We start from the raw sequence: 19,021 nt of genomic DNA, 5'->3' as shown, positions 1-19,021 counted from the left end.
CACTCGTCTGGCCCAGCCAAGAAATAGCTCCAGTACCTAAATCTCCTTGTAAAACCACAACTTGTTGTTTTTACATAATGCCCAGATTTTTTAAGTACTGTAGATAAAATGTATTAGTTAGAGCTTTAGTAGTGTTAGAAGGTGATATGGATTGTTCCCCTTTTTCCAATCTCTGTGCTTTGTCAAGCTCAGCTCAACTCAGCAAGACAGGGAACAAGTGTAAATCCCATTATGTCAGTTCTTCATGGGTTATTCCTCCTGTTAAAATCACACAGTAAATTATGCTCTGTTCTGAAACAGGACTGATATTCTCAAAATGGCCTAGTGTTTCCCTGATTGTGTGTCTTGAGGCCAGTTACTGCCACACCATCACACAGTGGTTTAGTCTGTATTGGGCCCCTGCAACCTCTAAAGTTTCACTGCAACAGAATGTTTGAAAAACAACAATCAGTAATTTGATTTTGAACAAACTAAAATGAACTCATACTAACTAAATGTTGGCACATGTGTTCTTCGGACATCATGTGCTTAGGTAAATATTAAAATGGATAAATTACACCAATGTTATGGAAGTGAGTAGCGCCCAATGAGGAGATGACACATGAGCTTAGTGCAATGGAGGCCACTCCAGGGCTTGTTTTATACATGGATGATTTATTTTTACAGATAAGCTATCTAAAAATGTTTGGACGGAATTTGTCAAATTGTTTAGGTTTGTTATATTCTAGCTGAGCTTAACACGAATATCCCACTTTCACATCCAGAACAGGAAATAAAACAGGAGAGGATTCTTTTCATTCTTGGGGGGATGAAACAAGTAGATCTGGATCTGCTAAGGGAAGAAAGGGAATACTTTAGGTGTTAATTTATTGGCTCTTGCACTAAACCCCACTGGGTGGATTATATGCCTATCTATTTATCTTTTCCAGTTCACATTTGTTCATGAAGATTCCTTGCTTGTTGAGTCCCATGTTACTCATAAAACACAGAAAGTGCTCTCGTGTCCCATTTGAAGGAAAAAAACATGGCAGTACATTTTAATGCGACAACAAGCTCCATGAAACTGCTGAAAGCTATTAATAACACTGACTCTCCCAGGTGGTGGGAGCTGGGAGGATGGAGGCTGAAATGTGTGAATGGCTGGGGGTCCCTGACCTGGGAGTGTTGCTCCAGGGCCTGAGCATTCGCCTTCTGCAGCAGGCTCAGCTCTGCTTCTAGCTTCTGGCAGAGAATCTGCAAGTGACTGTGGGAGCTCTCTAGGGCTTGTTTCTCAGCGAGCAGATTCATCATCTCCTGTTGCACCCGTGCCGTCTCCTCTCTGGCTGCTGCCCGCTCCACTTCAGCTTCCCGTCTACGTTCACCCAGCTCTGCCTTCTCACCTTCCATCTGGAAGGAAAACAAAACACTTAGATCATGTACTGTTCAACTTTGCCTCAAAACAGTGTTAAAGGTACAACTGCAGACCTACGGACCTGTAGCAGAATACGATTGAGTTCCACCTTGTCCTTGGCTAAGCCTTCACTGAGGGCAGCCATTTTGGCCAGAGAATCTTTTAGGTCAGCCTCTTGATTCTGCAGTTTGGTGTGGGCTACCTCCTGTGCAGCACTCTGGGTCTCCATCTGTGGGATGTATGATAAGTATAAAAGGGATTGAAATGACCCTCAGGAAGAGTAATCCAGATAAGGCAACCTGAAGCACAGCATTTCAGTCTATTCTACCTTGCCGAGAGCCAGAGCGAGACTGGCCTTATCATCCTCCAACACTTCCTTCTGCAGTGTGAGCTGACTCAGATTCTCCTTCACTGTCACCAGCTCCCTTCGTAGGTAGGAGTGCTTCCCTTCAAGCTCCTCCAGACTCCTGTCACTGAAACACAAAATGTATCAAATAATATATGATCCTCTCACACTGTTTCTCTGTCTCTCACACACACATAGATTATTTGTACAAACAAAATCCCTAAACAGTAATCCATCTCTTCTTTGAAAGATGTAAAAATCCTGGTGCCAAAGGCCACAACACTGAGGGAGTAATTTTTTGTTGTATAGCATGCCCTGCTCCAATTTTCAGCTAATCAAATTTTTTTAGCAAAAGAAATGCAATGTATATCATTTACATTTACATGAAACTGTCATCTGCAGAATGACATGTGTTACTGATCTAAACTCTAAACAAACTGAGCTTGAAAACAATCATGGGTGACGGGATGTGCGTTGTGCAACGGTCATTCTTTCGTGCTCAAGCTGTACCCTCTCTGGGCCTCCGTGCGCTGCCGTGCCAGCTGCATCTCCAGATCCTCCCTCTGCCGCCTCAGGAAGTCCTTCTGTCTCTGGAGCTCCAGCGACGAGGCTCGCAGTGACTCCAGCTCGGCACGCTGGGAGTCCACCTCCTGCTGCAGCCCCGACAGCAGCTTCTCCAGGCTGCTCTTCTCACTGAGAGACATGGAGGCAGAAAGAGGCAGAGCAAAAGAGAGCAAGTATGCTGAAGGCAAGTGTTGCACAAGGACCATTAACCTCAGCATTATTGTCACACTTGATTTCTCTAAAAACCAATATCAACATAACAAACATCTGTTCCACAATGTTGTACAAGTATTGTCTTTGGACAGGCTTTAATACATTTAAATATATTTTGATAATGACGATGCTTAATTAAACATTAAAAACCAAACTATTATATATTTGCCATCATTATCGTAATCATTACAACACTTACACTTTTTCCAAAAACAACATGAAGACTTAATGGCAATTTCACAAATAACAAAACAAAGTCTAGAAAATATTTGAGAATACAACGAAACAAAAGTATAAAAGCAGCTCCTTTCTATCTACAGTTTTGAAGCTCTGATATAATCCAGGAAAAACAGTCACTATATAACCAGGATGTACCTCGAGATGAGCTCCAGTGAGCGGCAATATCTTTTGCTGTCTCTGAGGCTTTCCTCTAAGGCTTTTTTAGTCTCCTGGTTTTCCTTCCCTGCTTCCTGGATCTTCTGCTCTAGCTCTCTCCTCTCTGTATCCCTCTCCTGTACGTGTATACGCAGTGTTTCAACTTGCTCCAGAGCAGCATCCAAACATCCACGCAAATCCTGTTGTTTGTATGTGAGAGCATACATAGGTTAATATGTTAAGACACATGAATTTATGAATCTAATCCTTGCATAGTGGTGAGAAGCAAAGAGAGGACGGGTCACTGCTGTACTTGTGTTTGTTTTTGGTACTTGGAGAGAGCACTCTGCACAGCCATCAGAGCTGAGTTTCTCATAGGAGACCAACCATGGAGAGGTGAGGACACAGTCTCAGAGCCACTACTGTCACCTTCTCCACCAACCAGCTAGACATTTGTCAGAGTAGGAAAAGAAAGAGAATTAATTTCTTGAATGATACTTAACTGCATATTTATTTTTATCTTAGTGCTTCGTTTTCATTCTGACCTGATGAATATGACTTAAAATCTTTTGGAGGCCTTGGATCTCTGTGTGGAAGACCTCCATCTCTGCTTTATCCTCTGTTCTCCTTGCCTCCTGAGCAGGAAACCATTGAAGTCAGATAAGCAGCACACATAGAGCAAGCCTGACATTCCCCAGACTGCAGACCTCTAGACAAGGAAGTCATGGAGTTTATCAAACCTAAGGTCCAGACTACAGCCAGTTTTACCCCCTTAACCACCCGTCTATCTGCCACCTCCCACTTCTGATTCCTGGGGTCCCACCATCCTGTCCAGACTGATCTGCATGGTGTTGAGGCTGACATCCTTCTCACAGTTCTGGCTCCGGAGGTGCTTCACGGTGTCGGACAGCTCCAGGATTCTAGATACACCGACGACATGTAAGGAAATGGACAGAGAGCAAAATCCCACACACAGAAAACATATACTCCTCCTCTACAAGACCATCAACACTATCATGTTCTCTGTGTAGGATTAACAATGACTTTGGATTTGATCAAAGACATCTTAGATCTAGAATACAAAGGTACTGACATTCCTGAAGTCTTTTGACTTTTGAGCATCATTGAAAATAGTTTGATGTACAGGGTTTTAATGATCAAAGCCTCAAGTATGTTAAGCTTTAAAGTTTCATTTGGGGGATTATGTTTTATTTACATTCAGTCATAGAAAGATTGATATAATGGTTGCACTATATGAACTTAAGTATAAGTTGTCTTATCTAAGTCTATGATATCCTTTTCTCACTAACTGGCCAGTTATGCCAGTCTAGAGACAGTAGAAAAACATTGTCATGTGTTTCTGATGAGGTGAAAGCTGGCATTTGGTTTACCACAGTACATTGTCAACAGAAGTTTGTCTGAGATTTAACTATTGACATTTGATGACATGGCTATACCTAGAATTTATCTGTGGAAGTTTGATAACAGTTTCATGACTTTATGTCAGCATTGGATTTACAATCAATGGGATTGCAGGGGTTAATTTTATTGATTCAGGTACTTCATTTCCTGGATTAGTAAAAAAAAAAAAGACAGTTGCGAATCTATAAATGCCTTTTTAATTAAGAATCATTTTCACTTAAATTGTATCTAACTGTTCCCACTGCTGCCATTGGATCTCAATGTCCAGAGCAAAGTTATGGAAGATGTACTGAAATGTATTGACTTTTGTGAAATAAATTGAGGTTTTTCATAATTGCCCACAGTCATCATCACTGAAACACGATACATACTGGTCCTTAAATACAGCATAAAGCATTCCTAGTAGCTGCTGATGAAAAAACAAGCCAGGCAAAGATTAACAGACAGATCTGGAGATGACCTCACCTGGAGTTAAGTTCAACTTTCTCTGCATCCCAGCGACCCTGAAGCTGCATGGCCTCTTTCAGCTTGTCCTTCAGCTGCCTCTCCAGCACTGACACTTCCACACCAGTAGAAGTGCTCTCCTGTGATACTCTGGCCTCAAAGTTCATGCAGGCAACATGCAGCTGCTGGTTGGCAGCAACACACTCACCACGCATATCAGACAATGTCCTGTTGAAAAGATTCATGTGTGTAAAGGTTCAGAGAATGAGTCACAACACTTGACAGGTCTTAAGGAGTAAGGAAACATGACATGCTATTTTCAGAGTTACAGTTGTGAGCCATTACTCTAATTAGAAAACAGTCTGTTTGTATTTGAAAAGGATGAAGGTTCTGTAGTGATTAAGCTCTGGGATCAAGACTCACTTTGAAGTGTCTTCACGTCAAGTTACAGTACAGCCTCTGACAAGATCACAGCTGTCTATGAGCTGAGCAATCATTATTAAAGCAAATTACTGTTCAGCACCGCTTATAGAGGTTCAACATGATAGAGGCCATGTCTTATAGGGATCAAGCTTTGTCCTGATGGATGATCTAAATGGTGAGCAGAGACACCTTAAGCCGTCTGTCCCCTCAATGAGGGAACAATGAACAGGGGGAATGGCGACCCTGCTGACCTGCTCCACTTTGATCCCTGGCTTAGAGAAATGGACTGTGGTTGCATTTGTGAGTGTGAGACACAAAGGGGACGGGGGTTCTTGTGGAATCCCGGATCGCTGGAGGGATCCTGGCAACATGCCAAGCTCACCTGTCAGTGAAAGTCCTTAGCTGGGTGAAAGTGTTCCTCAGGGAAGACGCCTGGCGCCACAGAGCTCTGACACGAGCCTGTTCGCGATTCAACCGGGAAGCACATGTCTGCAGAGAGGAGTAGACAACAAGGGAACGAGGGACAGGAAGGTGGGTGGTAAGGCTTGCTTACAGCAAATGATGGCACCTCTCTTTTTATTGTGGTATCAAACAGATGAAATACTGGAACTCCTGGACTCACACTGGCACGCATACAAATAATTGGATTTCCCTGAATCAACAGATGTAGCCCATTTCCAGCACGAACACAAGATTGTTTGCACAAAATTTTCCTCCCCCTCAGCAGTTGGAATGTTTTCACAGGAAACAACAACTCAAAAATCATAGCGATGAAATGAACAGGGAATGAGAGTGAATTGATGAAACTGGCTATGAATGGAATTCCTACCCCATGTAAACTCAACGGGAGTTTAATTGCACAATCTCTGTGCAGAAAAGGATATACTTGAGCTTCCCCTGTTGCTTTTCTGACACAATCATTTCATTTTTGTGGTTTTTCTCACCTCTTGCTCTCTCCGCAGACGAGTATCACACAGCTCCACGTCTTTGCGGGCCTTCCACAAGCTCTCTGTCAGCCCCTGGTTGACGGTGCCTGCCTGTTCCAGTTGTTCCCGCAGCATAGAGTTTACTTGGCTGAGAGCGGCATACCTGGAAACAACAAGCCTTATGCCACTCAAAGACCATTTGGCACTTTTTCCCAGATGTGACAGCCTGCTATAAACCAAATCACAACACTCAAACTCTATTCCTCATATAGCCAGCATATCACTCTTACATCTGTAGCTCCAGCCCTGCCAACCAATGTTTTATAATGTCTGTGTCAATTTAGATTTAATTTCAACCAGATCGTATAAAGTCATATGTTGATATCATCTCACACTCAACATGCATGCTGTTACAGTGAAGCACTCCACACTGCTATGTTTACTTGCCTGTCTGAGACCGAGCCCAATCCATGTTTGCATGCATGTTTTGATATTGTGTTGAAAGGGAACAGACATGTAGAGAGAGAGGGATTCAATAATCACAAATATAAGCAAAAACATATAAGTGATGGTTGTGATAGTTGGAGATTTATATATTTATACATTACATTTATATTATAAAGTGTGGAGTAGATATAGCTCATAAGGCTGTGCTGAATGATTTTTTTCTGGCAGTAAAAATCATCCGATCCTGGCAAATGGGCATTTCAAATAAAACTCCACAACTGCATGTATCACTGGGCATTTAAATCTGGCCTGACTGCAGAGGTGGGCCAATATTTAATGTGAAGCATCGTTAAAATGCTTTGGAGAAGAGAGCCAACATTGCCTTACTAATTTTTCTCTGACAAATTGGATGCTGAGATTATCTGTCAAAGCCAGGTTCTGCCTCCCCCCCTCATGTAGGGGTGGAGGGAAGTCAGCAGGAAAGCTCAAAAAACTGCAGGGAATATCTCTGGTCCACACATTTCTCAGAAATATTTCGGCTTGATTTCGGCTTCTCAACAAGAAACAGAAAAAGAACTAGAGTTACCACCCTGCAGTTGTGTGCCTCTGCCAGTGAAGTTGCAGTTTACATCCATGTCTGTCCAGATTCATGTGATATATGTGGTGTCGACTTTGAAGGAATTTAATAAAAGGTTTTAGGTGTATTGCAGAACACTAAATGAAGCTGAACTTTGACTATTTCAAAGGAAAATGTCATTGCTTCATAATTTCATCCGTATGTGATTCTTAATGTGAAAATTTTTATCAAAATCTGCCTCTGAATTCTCGAGTTGTTCAAGAGTCACACTGGTGTACTGTGAGGTGACCTTCGATATTTGACCAGCAAAACCTAATCAGTTTATGCTTGAGACCAGGGTGATGTTTGTGCCAAATTTTAAGAAATTCCCCCAACGTGTTATTCAGATATCATGTTCACGAGAATAGGCCGAAAAAACATTATGCTTGCTGTGCAGAAGGAAAATGGGAATTCCAAACTTTTTAAAACACTGCATTACTTATGAATACAGATGCTGCTTAGTTTATTTATTAGCTGGGTAACCTGGCTACCTCCTCTGCATGTTGCCCATCTCTCACCTCCTCTGCTCCTCCTCCAGCTGAGCCGACTTTTTCTGGACAGCCATGTTGAGATCCTGCTCCGTCTGCTGCTGACGTTGGGCTGAGTCCAGGTGGTGGGCCTGCAGCTGAACACACACACACACACACACACACACACACTACTATTGGCATCCTGATAACACTTCATTATATGGTAGCAGTAGTAAGTTAGCAGTTACCTAATATTTATAAAGCAACATAATTACAGTGGAAATCTGCTAAGCCAAACCCTCTTTGGGAGCCACCCAGCCAAGAATAATATTTGGAAGAATTAAGTATATTCAAATAGAAGCGCAAATCTTAAGTCACCACATGAAAAGTCCATGTCCTACATTTCGGTTCTGCACGATTCCTTGTGGTGCAAACATGTGAGTCTGAACTAATGAGCATAAAGTTGTCACCTGGAAATTCGCTGATGTATGATGTTTAACAGTTCTGACTGAATTAATCATAATGAGTAAAAAAAAAACATGAATAGTTTTGTATTTTGTAACACATTATTGTTGTGGCAATGCTTTGATAATGAAATAGTACCTCCGCCTCTGTCAGGAGGAATAAGTTGGACTACTCTTCTATTTGAAGAACCTAATAGTATAAAAATGGAAAACTGCATGAGTCTTTAACTACGCTAGCAAGGTAATATTAGGTCAAAATGTTTTAGTCCAGTGTAAGAAGAAAACTGGCCTCTAGAGGACCCTAGAGGTCTTAAGTTTTAATTATATCTACATCTAGACATACCAACAATCTCATCTTCTCAGACTCTGAAGTCTTCGTCAGCACTTGCTCTTCTAGTTCCCCACACCTCTTCTTGTACTGAAGAACCTAGGATGAAACAAACAGGAGGTGCACAGTTAAGCCAAATGAACTTTCTTTATCCGTCTGAATTGTGAGCTCCACTTCAGTCACCTTGGTCTGCAGCTTCTGAACAAGTTGGGCTTGTCTCTGCTGGGCCTCCTGGTAGACCTGCAGTTTTTGTCTGTAAGCTCTCTCTTTGTTCTGCAGTTGTAGGGACGCTGGTGATGCGCTCTCCTGGTCTGAGATCACAGCTGACTGCAGGGACAGTATCTGATCAAGCTGGATGGAGTGGTAACAAATGAAGCTTATCAAAATGGACAATGTGACACAACATGCCACATTAAGACAGATGCTAAGTATTCAGTCTGAGTTGCCAGTTAGTTTTTGTTCTCACATGTGATCCACCACCATGTGATGAACCCTTATTCTACGATCAGAATCAGAAACAAAATTGATGATCTCTACAGGGAAATTGTTTTGTTAAAATTTAGTTACAACACTAATTTAGGAAAGAGGAGAAAATTAGTAAAAACCGCTATAAGACCACCGTTATCCTCAACTACTATAGTGACAATAAAAAATACAGAGGAAGTGAGAATAGAAATGTGAAAATAAGAACGTGGACCCCATTGTGAGATTTATGGAAACATAAATGTGGATGGAATGGAAAAGTGCAAAGCAGATCAATACCAACTGTACTGAACTTTATGTCCATTCCATCAATCTCAGGGATTTATTGCACACCAAATGTGCTGGGCTGCATCACATCTTATGGGTGTACTTAACGGACTGGTAACTCAGTCATGGTAATCTCATGTGTTTTATTTGGATGTACCAATGATAAATAGTTTTGCTAAGGGGTAACTTAGCATTCAGATGAGTCATTTAGCAGTTGTCAACAGTGGGTGGGGTGAGTCGCTGCGAGGGAACTTTGCTCAATGAATTCTGTAAATGCAAGTTCAAGCCAAAAAGATCTTACAATACCCAGCTAATAATTATTTTTTACTATCATCATATGATTCAATGATATCAACGACGATGAGATAAAACATTTGCTTTCCCTACAAGAACAATAACCATATAATGGTCAACATTTTGACTGACAAGAAAAATAACACAACACAACTACCATGAGGGTTGGAGAAACAGTGGCTCTGCTTAAAGATGGGTTGAAGTGTTAATGTGATTGTACACTGGTGTTGTTGCATGTAGGGCTGTGTGAGTGCAATGTATCTGCCAAATGCATCTACAAACAAAAGACATACAAATGTACTGGTCTTTCTCATTGCGGAATCTCATATCCTCTCCCATATCTGAAATCCAAATGTCCTGTAACCTCTCAACCTCACACAACCTAAATTCCCTCTGCACCACCCACTCTCTATCCTGGTGCCAGACACCCTGTCCTCACTAATACAAACCACATGGCCCCAGAGCACTACAACACACTGCGTGCCTCCAGCTGCCCTTGCCGACTTCTCATTTAAAAAGAGAGGAAGAGAGCCCCCTCCCCTGCAACACACTCCAAACCACCATCCAAGCCCTTCAAATCAACCCTGCGACCCACTCCCTCCCTTCTCTCTTCTGTACCTCATCTCTTCTCTGGGTGCTTAATCTCTCCAGCAGGCTCCAAGAGAGCCAAGACAATAGTCTCACTGTTCAACACTGGACCCAGCCACTTTGCCACCATTATTAACACATTTCCAAATGTCCTTTTCAGAATTTTATACTACAAACTACACGAACGGCCATCATGCACTTGGCTCCGTGCTTTCGGTGTTTTTCTCTGAGGACCTGGAGCGCACAAAAGCTTCTTTTACTGCCCGTTGTTGAGGTGACAGCTTTAGAGACTGAGAAGGGAGGAACAACATGGGCGGAGTGTTTGAAACACACAGAACTGCCGCAGCTGTGTTTAAAGGGACTCCTGGAAACAGCTGTGTGTGGAGTATTAGTGAATATGCATCTTTTCAAGTATTTTGGCACAACTATAGCAATAACACTGCCTCGCTAACAAGCATGTACTTTATAAATACACCTTGGGTAAATGGCCGTAGCACACAAGGTTTATAACAGTAAATGAGCATTTGGAGAGTTACAGCGGGGTCTAATGTTGTTGAGGAAGTGGACCACCAAGTATCACCAACTGAGACGATGTAACTCATGAAATTAAAACTTATTCAGACTAAATTCAACAAGAGGACATAATACAAAATGCTATATTATTCATTTGTCATTTGCAAGCCCCAAAGAAAGCATCATAGGTCAAATCCACCAGTTGGGTGGCACTTGTGCATGAGTCACACATAGTAAAGTCTTTTGATCAGATGATAATCCAGGATTCATATTAAGGCCCAATGTATTTCAAAAGTGCAATGTTAGTTTTTGTCCACAAACCATGCTGTAACACAACATGTGTATGGACAACACAATACAGGATGTACAAACTGTATTAATGCATGCATGAAACAGTCCTGTGTTTTGGTGGGAAACTGTGAATTTATACAAAACTTTTGTTTGCAAAAAAAAGTCAGGAGGGCACACTGAACGGCAAATATCGCCAAACAAAGGCGCAATAGATAAAGTTTAAAATAAACAAATGAGACACATGTGAAACTTGGGCCTCTGAAGCTGTGAAATGCAAACCTTCATATGGTCAAACCACAAGCTGGAGTCTACAACTGAGCTTTTCACATTTCAAACTTGACTTCTTGTCCCTCTCTATGGGCTTATTTTGTATATACTGTACATTGTCTTTAGTGTTTTACGGATGCAGCATGTGTATTTCAGATCTCTCACCAACTGTCATTGCTGTAGACTACTTCTTCCATACCATGCAATGCACTCAGTGACCAGGTGTCCCTGGCAAATCCTAAAAGTCCCCACTCTGCCCTGATGGGGAGGGTTGTTTGCGCTTTTTCATACATAGCTCCAGTGTGTGGGCTACTTGCCAGCGCCTCGCCCCTGTTCCACACACTACAGAGAGGACGCTTTTTTATGGTTTCTCCCCAGTCAGCTGTAAAGCAGGAGGCCGGGGGCTGCTCTGGATTAGCCATGCTCCATTCAGGAAGCTCCCAAGAGTATGCCATAACAGTCTGCTGTGGAGACCCCCACCTTCACTAAACTCTCCTACACTGCCATCTACTCCCTTGCTCTGCTTGCATCATTAAATCTCATCATCCTCATCTCCAAGTGAGCTTGAACTCATTGTTCTTCTCAACACACCCATCCATTGGTGACTGTAAAAAGGCAAAAGAGAGAAGCAAGTAATCCCAGTCCTCCATCTGCCCTAACTCAAGGGCTTACAGGCCTTACTGGGGGCCCTGAAGTGTGCTCACTGAACACCCGTGCTATCTACGATCTGCCTCAGAGTCCAATCACTCTCGACCAGCCTTAGTAGCCCAAGTGGGCTGTGCCCAGTCCTGATGCAGCCGGACTCTTTGAGGTAATCTGCCATTTTGCAATAATGTTTAAGATGCAATTTATACAAAAACAGCCCCTATGTCATGGTATGTTTTATGCCTCCATATGGTTGCTATGGTTCCTTTTATTTTTTCAATCCCAAGTATGTGTTTCTTGAGCCCCGCTTATGTTTCCAAAGTAAAAGACTTTTCAGCCTCTTAAAATGTGCTTTGAATTAGCTTTTATATTTCTTGATATTTATGATTTGTGCCACTCCTTGTATTGTCTCTTTTGATAAATATTTCAAACAACATCAAGGGATAATCTTGCTTTGATTCATCTGCCAACAAGCAACAAGAGAATCATTTTCAAGGCCCTTGTGAAGCCTTTGGTATTTGGCCAAAAGTTGCTGCTTTGCTCATGTGGTAGATCAAAATCCAATCCATTTCAGTTACCAAGTTATGATTATGATATTCTCTCACTGACCAAATGTCACAATATTTGAAGATCCAGTAACACCAGCTCATTTAATTTTTCAACTGAGTTTCTGGAAATGTCTTGGAGTTTTTTCCTCTTCTATTACATAAAACCAACCCTACCCATACCTTGTTTATGTGTATATAAATACATTTGCGGGGCACAGCCAGCAGCTAGTCCACATCCTTAGTTCTCTTTCTTTCTATCTCTGACTAACCCAGGGCGACATCTGGCCATGAATGCACAGTCCAGCCAGCATGTGAAGGGTTACAGCTGCAATCGTTTTCCCTGGCTTGGCCTGGGCCCAGAGGCTTAATAAAGGGAATTAATGGAGTGCACTATCTGTCAGATTCCTAAACACAGCTGGAGCGGATGTCCATCGTCCCCAAGCTGCCCAAAAAACTTACTATCCTACTTCAACAACATACCCATTACCCCCTGAGTGCTGACTCTGTGAAAGAGCCCCAGCTGATTGTGAAAGCTGTTTATGTATCATCACTGACCGTAATTACACAATGTGGGATAACAAACAGGGGGAATGGGAAGTGTGGATAGGGAGCTGCTGTGCATTTGTTACCATGGAGTGAAAGTTTTGGTTATGGGGACAGCTGCTATGATGGCATACAAGGATACAAGTGAGCTGTGTAAATACTGCCAAACTAATAATACATGCTGTGTACTCACAAGCATGCGCCTGGCCTTGCACCACTTCACACAAATGCCTTCGGCAAAGGACAATGCTGTACAAAATTTAGACACACACCCATTCATTCAGTTCAAGGCTTCACTTTAGATTAGACTTTCTTGACATGCAAAAAAAGAACTGAAAAGTGTGTTTAATGTTTGACTTTAAAGTCAGGTAACATGAGAAGCCTAATGCCAAATGTTGAAAGGGTTTAATGGAATACTTTCATCAAAAATTCAACACTGGGGCGGGCTTTTAAGAATATTTTCTCTGCGGAAGGCAATTAATTTTTACAATTTCATGATAGTTGAAGGAGTCAGCCTTTTTGGCAGTGTTCCATTCAAACTGCAGCCTAAATGAATGGGTTTGTGCCAGTAGGAAAAACAAACTTGAAACAGAAGGGGGTAGCAGGATAAAAGGGGACAGTAACACAATCCCTAAAAACAGACTTTATCTACCAAAGTATGTTTGACAGGGCTCTTTTGCAGAGACCCAGAGGATTCAAAATTTCCGAGGGCACTGGTAAATGGCAGTTGGTGTCAGAAATCATTCAACAAGAGCTTATCTTTATCCAAGTGACTGCCACATCGCAATATTGTACAGGCATTTGCTAAGTGTTCAGGCAGTAGGGTATATATGTCGATGTATGACAACATGCACACTGGCAGGGCTCCAAAAGCAACACAGAGGGTTCAGAATTCAACTGAACATGTTCTCCAACCTCCCAGGCCATCCAACTCACAAACTGGGTCAAGGTTGATCCAGGTTCAGGTGCAAATTTGTGGGGTCACCAGAGATCACATTGAGTAACTTAACAGAGACACAGAGGAAAGCTTTCAGAGTCCAGGTGTGACTTCATCAGTGTTGCGTTAATGGTCTTCTGTCAAGTTAAAGAGACTCAAGGAAAACTGTGGAAATATGGGAATTCAGCATAACTATGTATGCCTCTCAACTGTGAAACATTCTGCGTTGGACCACCTTCAGGCTGACATTTTAACACTGTGAGCATCAGATGGACTGTTGAAAGAGACCTTTGGTACTTAGGTATTATATGGTAAATCGGAGTATTGTCAAATGGAGCCACATTTTTTAAAACAGAAAATGTGCCTCAAAGACCTCATTTGACATTTTCAGAAATATAGTTATTCCTATTTTCAGAATTGTAAAGTTGGCTAAACTTAGTTTGAGAGGATAAAATTAAGATAATCTCACTTAACTACCACTTATCCCCTCAAACTAACAAATTATAATACATTTCATTCATCTGTACAATAAACCGACTTGTAAAAATGACAAAAACAGAAGTGTTAAAATCACCAAACAACGGAGGTTATGTGTGAGATTATGTCTTGGCAGGAAGGCCTGGAGTCTTGTTGTCACTGAGAAATTGCCAGGCAACCAGCAGAGACTCTATTGTTGCTGAATCTGCTGGAAAATTACTGAGCAACAAATATATAACAATAAAGATAGAGAGATCTAACTCTACTTGAATGATTAACAGCCTCCTGCTGCTGACTTGAAAAGTTTGTTGACATTTTAATTTAATGAAATTTAATGAAAAAACATCTGATACAGAATAGATAGATCCTCTACATCAGACTCAAAATAATGACAACATACAGAAAATAAACACAACGTTGCCAAATGTTGAAAGCGTTCTTGATGAACTGAAATGAAACATACCCTGTCACATGGAACCTGATCTTAAAAGGTGTGGGGGGAATTGGTCTGAAAATAGAAAGCAGGGGGATGGTAGTTTGACATCTGGAAGTGACAGGAGGGCATACTCCAGCTGTGAGCTGGGACTGATGGCTGTTACAGTATGAGCACGGTGTTACAGTACCTCAAACCCAACACATGCAACTAAAAACTGCTTAAGGGATGCTGCAGCTGGCCCTTCACTCTTATCCTTGAGCAATGTGCAAACTATCAAGACAAATTTCAGTTAGAGCTTTCTGTGTGACTTATCCAAGCAGTAAGTACAGTACGTGCTGAGGTTTCTCACATGATCTCACAACACTTCCCAAAAGCTGCTTTTCAACAAAAAAGGGTTGGGCAATATAACTGATATCAATACAGTATTAAGAACATTATCTTACTCACTTTTATAATATTTGTCCTTTTTGTGTTCACTGCAAGTATGTTTCACAACATTGCATTCCATCAAACAAATACTGGTGAAACAGAAACTACAAGAACTCAATAAGATATTTTGTTAGCTTTACAGACAAATTGCTTGGAATGATTTCATATCATATATCAAACCCTGCAGTTACCCATTATATTTAACTTTTTCCCACCCCCATTGTTGCAATTTGATGATACATATAAGATTAATTGAATTAATTGAATGATCAGTATGTTTATGATGTGTATGCTGCTATGATCCTTTCAGCATTAAATGCTGAGGGATGTAGGTGGATGCACATAAGACTGCTGGCCTAAGTGTTAATTTTGTTCAAGTGCCATAGTTATTTGTCTCTAAGGCATTGCTTAGCACATCGCATTAACATCACATAACAGCAAAGCTGCCAAACAATCATGCTGTCCTGCAGGGAAAAAATAGTCAAGAGAGGACAGGAGTTTTCAATTGAACAGACAAGTCACAACAGGACAATGAACCTCTTGACTTGTGAGGCCGGCTAAAACATTCACACATTAAAAAGTTATAATGATGATCTTTCTGATAAAAACATAAAAAAAATTATGTTGTGCTTATCCTACATCTCCATACTTCAAAATACAGTGAGCATCTCCACCAGCAACACATGCTTATGTTTTTTCTGTTTCGTGACTTTTCACACATCTAAATATATCAACAAAATAAATATGCTATATATATATCTGCCAAGCTAATTAAGTTATATTTATAGCCGTGGTTTTAAAATAAGTTCCAAGAGTAAGACAAACAGTAGGAGTTCATTAGATTTAAGCAGCAGAATGAGCACAGTGTTATCACAAATGGCTGCTTTGTGCACCATGAAAAATGAGCTTTTTCTTCGATAGTCTCAAGGGAGGAGGCCAGTGACCTTCACAATTTCCCCCCAAAACAGCGGCTGCTACATGGTTGGGGGGGGTGGGCTATGAAGGGAGACGCCGGTTCTCCTGAGCACAGGGGGTCTGAGTCTACCCAAGCAGACCACAAGGAAACCCTTCATGAAACCACCTTCCCCTCTCTTATTTACACTTAAAAACACATACACACAAGCACATGCATGCAGATGCACCCACACACACAAACTCACAAAGGACGCCTATGCGGTACTTACTGTAATCTATAAACTGCAGTTCAATAGCCGTTAATTAAAGAAGAGTGTATGACATAAAATATGTGCATATGTCAAGATACATTAATGCAATTGAGAGACTGTAAACCCCCCCCCCCCCCCCCCGACCCCAGGTTTTAACTACAGTACATGCAGAGCTGTTTCAACCTTCCCACAATGTTTGTTTGTTCAGCTCCAAAAGACTTTCCCTGCTGGAAAGAGCTGTGCTACGCTGATGTTTACTGTAACCATATTCCATTTCAAACGCATGTAGCTTTTTGCAGTCAATGCTCTAGTGTGGCCGACCCTCTTGATCTCATCTCCAAACAAAACTGCACAAACTTACTGTCTGCAGTGCTGGAGACTCCAACTCTAGTTAAAAAGCTGCATTAACATCTGACAGTAAAAACAATGTTTACTAATGCAGGCTCAGTGTGTTAAAGTGAATATGGGAAACATTTAGAGATACCATGTCATGAAGTGTAATTCATCAGTCACACATTGTCAATAACATAAAATATGGTAGCCGAATAATGAAAAGCAATGCTCTTCAAATGAAGAATGGTTAGACTATGTGCATTTTACCTAGTATATGTATTCTATTTGGTGTGTCATCTGATTTTGGTGACAGAATTGCATGGGTACAGCAAATACAAATAATACTAATACTGATAATGTGCCACGCTTCAACCTTGACATGAGAATGCGTTGCCACCCTGTGTCACTCCTACCGTGTCAGTCACACTGGCCTGCTTGACTAACGGCCGGTCACGGTCCCTCAGGCTCGGAGACAGCTGCTCCCTCTGGGCCCTGCTCTCCTCTGGCTCACTGACATCAGAGCTCTCACCTGAGATTAGGTAGCAGATCATGCATACAAAAGTCTCAGTTTTACCACATGATAGCTGATGTCTAGCAAGGGAGATTTATTGTCTGGACTGGACGTGTTCAAAGCATTTGTCTGTGCGTTTCAATTAAAGCTCTCTTCCCTACCATGTGGCTGTTCAACCAGGTTGCGTGTTATGATCTGGCGGATACGCGTGGAGACAGGCATGGGCTCTGTGAAACTGGACTCCTGTCCATCACCTCGCAGTGTCAGAGTCCTCTCTCCAGAGCTGCCATCAGATTGAAGCAAGGACTCCTCCAACTTCTAAAAACACACCAATCACCACAACACATCTTTTAACCCTAACAACCACTAAACAGAAACCAGATTCATTACATTCATTACATTAGCCCCTGGGGGTTTATAGATTATTTATGAAGAAATTTTCCTTGATATATCAATATTTCATTTTTGATATAATTTGTGAGAAAATGTTTAATATATGAAGCAACCTAAATTGTCCGATAAATGTAGAGGTATAAAGTATCATATAATGAAAATTCCTAAAAATGTTCCTGGATTACTTACCTTTCACAACAGGAGAACAAAATGCACCAAAATCCTGACATGCAATCTACATGATTCAGGTAACTATTCAGTTACTCTACCAGTGTTTGTATCAGAGTCAGTAAAGGAAGGTCTCAAAAAGAAGCACAGTAGTATTCCCAAATATACCTCCTGTTTCGGGTATGGAAACATGTTTTCAAAAGTGGTAAAAAATAAAAATAAAAAAAAGAAAGTGGCAAAAAGTACTGTAGCAAAGTACAGTTTTAAGGTACTCATCCTACTCCATACTTTCATTACATGTAAGAAAAAAATATCCCAGTTTTAAGTCAATTACATTTAAAGCTATGTACTGGTTATTTTGCAGATTCAAGTTATTATGCTGTATGTCTTTACGACCACATGAACTTGTTAATGTTATTGCCACCTCCACCAGCTGTAACAATGAAATACCATAGCATCAATTATTCTTTTATTATATAATTACAAGATATACTGTAAAGCATTTCACTCTTCTTTAAATGCACAACTTACCTGTTTCATAATATTTCTACACTGTTTTACTACTTTTACATTAGTAAAGAGTACTTTTTCCACCACTGCTGTTTTTCATAGCAGGTGTTTCTAATTACACTAACTAACAGATGCTCTGCTATATTCAAGTACCCAATTAAGCAACAGTGTGACAGGGAGTAACCTTATACAATAGGAAACCAAAGCAGTGCAACGAAATTAATTCATTAATTATTCACACCTGTATTTCCCAAGTGTCTTTTGTTTTGTTGTTGTTGTGTTGTTTTGTTTGTTTGTTTTTTTAAACAGCCTCATGAAAATAGTATTTGTTACCAACCTGAATCACATCCTCCAGTCTGGGCGAGTGTCCACCTGGCTCCTGTTCAGAACTCATTGCAAAACTGTCCAAACTTTGGTAGTAAAATGTTAGCTTTGGGCGTTAGCGTTAGCTTGCTTATACGCTAATGCAACTAGGACACATTTTTATGGCTCAAACAAAACGCTAACCTGACATATCACTACCACTGTGTGATGAGAAATAGACAGGAGAACTGTTAAACTGTTACCAGCATTGAGTAAAGACTTCAGAGTGAAACTACACTGGAAGTTTTTAGAGCGACTTGCAAGCAGGAGTCACCACTCTGATCCCTGTCGACGTTGCCAGGTGACCACACGCTTCCGGGCCTTTGCCATAGAAACAGAATGTTGGCTTGGGTGTTTCCATGGCAGCACAGACGCTACGACTCAAGCGGAACCAAGCAGCTGGATTCCAGTGGGTTAATGATCAAGACGCC

The 19,021-nt window shown here is 41.2% G+C and overlaps 1 protein-coding gene across 5 annotated transcripts in view; it reads right to left on the bottom strand.

The window, feature by feature from the left end:
- crocc2 (ciliary rootlet coiled-coil, rootletin family member 2) overlaps window positions 1–18,834 on the bottom strand; it is a 33,865-nt gene extending 15,031 nt beyond the window's left edge. For 3 of the 5 annotated variants that reach the window (XM_085773608.1, XM_085773606.1, XM_085773609.1), the window contains exons 1-17: window positions 18,565–18,828; window positions 17,318–17,474; window positions 17,059–17,174; window positions 8,612–8,779; window positions 8,444–8,527; window positions 7,685–7,791; window positions 6,122–6,266; window positions 5,560–5,666; window positions 4,776–4,982; window positions 3,712–3,808; window positions 3,434–3,523; window positions 3,202–3,333; window positions 2,889–3,088; window positions 2,247–2,429; window positions 1,719–1,863; window positions 1,473–1,619; window positions 1,156–1,386 (exon numbers count right to left, since the gene is read on the bottom strand). In XM_085773608.1, coding sequence (XP_085629734.1) covers window positions 1,156–1,386; window positions 1,473–1,619; window positions 1,719–1,863; window positions 2,247–2,429; window positions 2,889–3,088; window positions 3,202–3,333; window positions 3,434–3,523; window positions 3,712–3,808; window positions 4,776–4,982; window positions 5,560–5,666; window positions 6,122–6,266; window positions 7,685–7,791; window positions 8,444–8,527; window positions 8,612–8,779; window positions 17,059–17,174; window positions 17,318–17,474; window positions 18,565–18,621 — 2,373 coding nt within the window. In that variant the 5' untranslated portion in view covers window positions 18,622–18,828. Of the gene's footprint in view, window positions 1–1,155; window positions 1,387–1,472; window positions 1,620–1,718; window positions 1,864–2,246; window positions 2,430–2,888; window positions 3,089–3,201; window positions 3,334–3,433; window positions 3,524–3,711; window positions 3,809–4,775; window positions 4,983–5,559; window positions 5,667–6,121; window positions 6,267–7,684; window positions 7,792–8,443; window positions 8,528–8,611; window positions 8,780–17,058; window positions 17,175–17,317; window positions 17,475–18,564 lie in introns of all 5 variants that reach the window. The other 2 variants (XM_085773607.1, XM_085773610.1) reach the window with 2 other exon arrangements.
- Window positions 18,835–19,021: the final 187 nt, after the last annotated feature.

The sequence above is a fragment of the Trachurus japonicus genome, chromosome 4, assembly GCF_045865225.1.
Source record: "Trachurus japonicus isolate A0001 chromosome 4, Traja_1.0".
In the NCBI taxonomy this organism is placed as follows: Eukaryota; Metazoa; Chordata; class Actinopteri; order Carangiformes; family Carangidae; genus Trachurus; species Trachurus japonicus.
The sequence above is the reverse complement of the archived record's forward strand: the minus strand, read 5'-3'. Positions and strand labels throughout refer to the sequence as shown.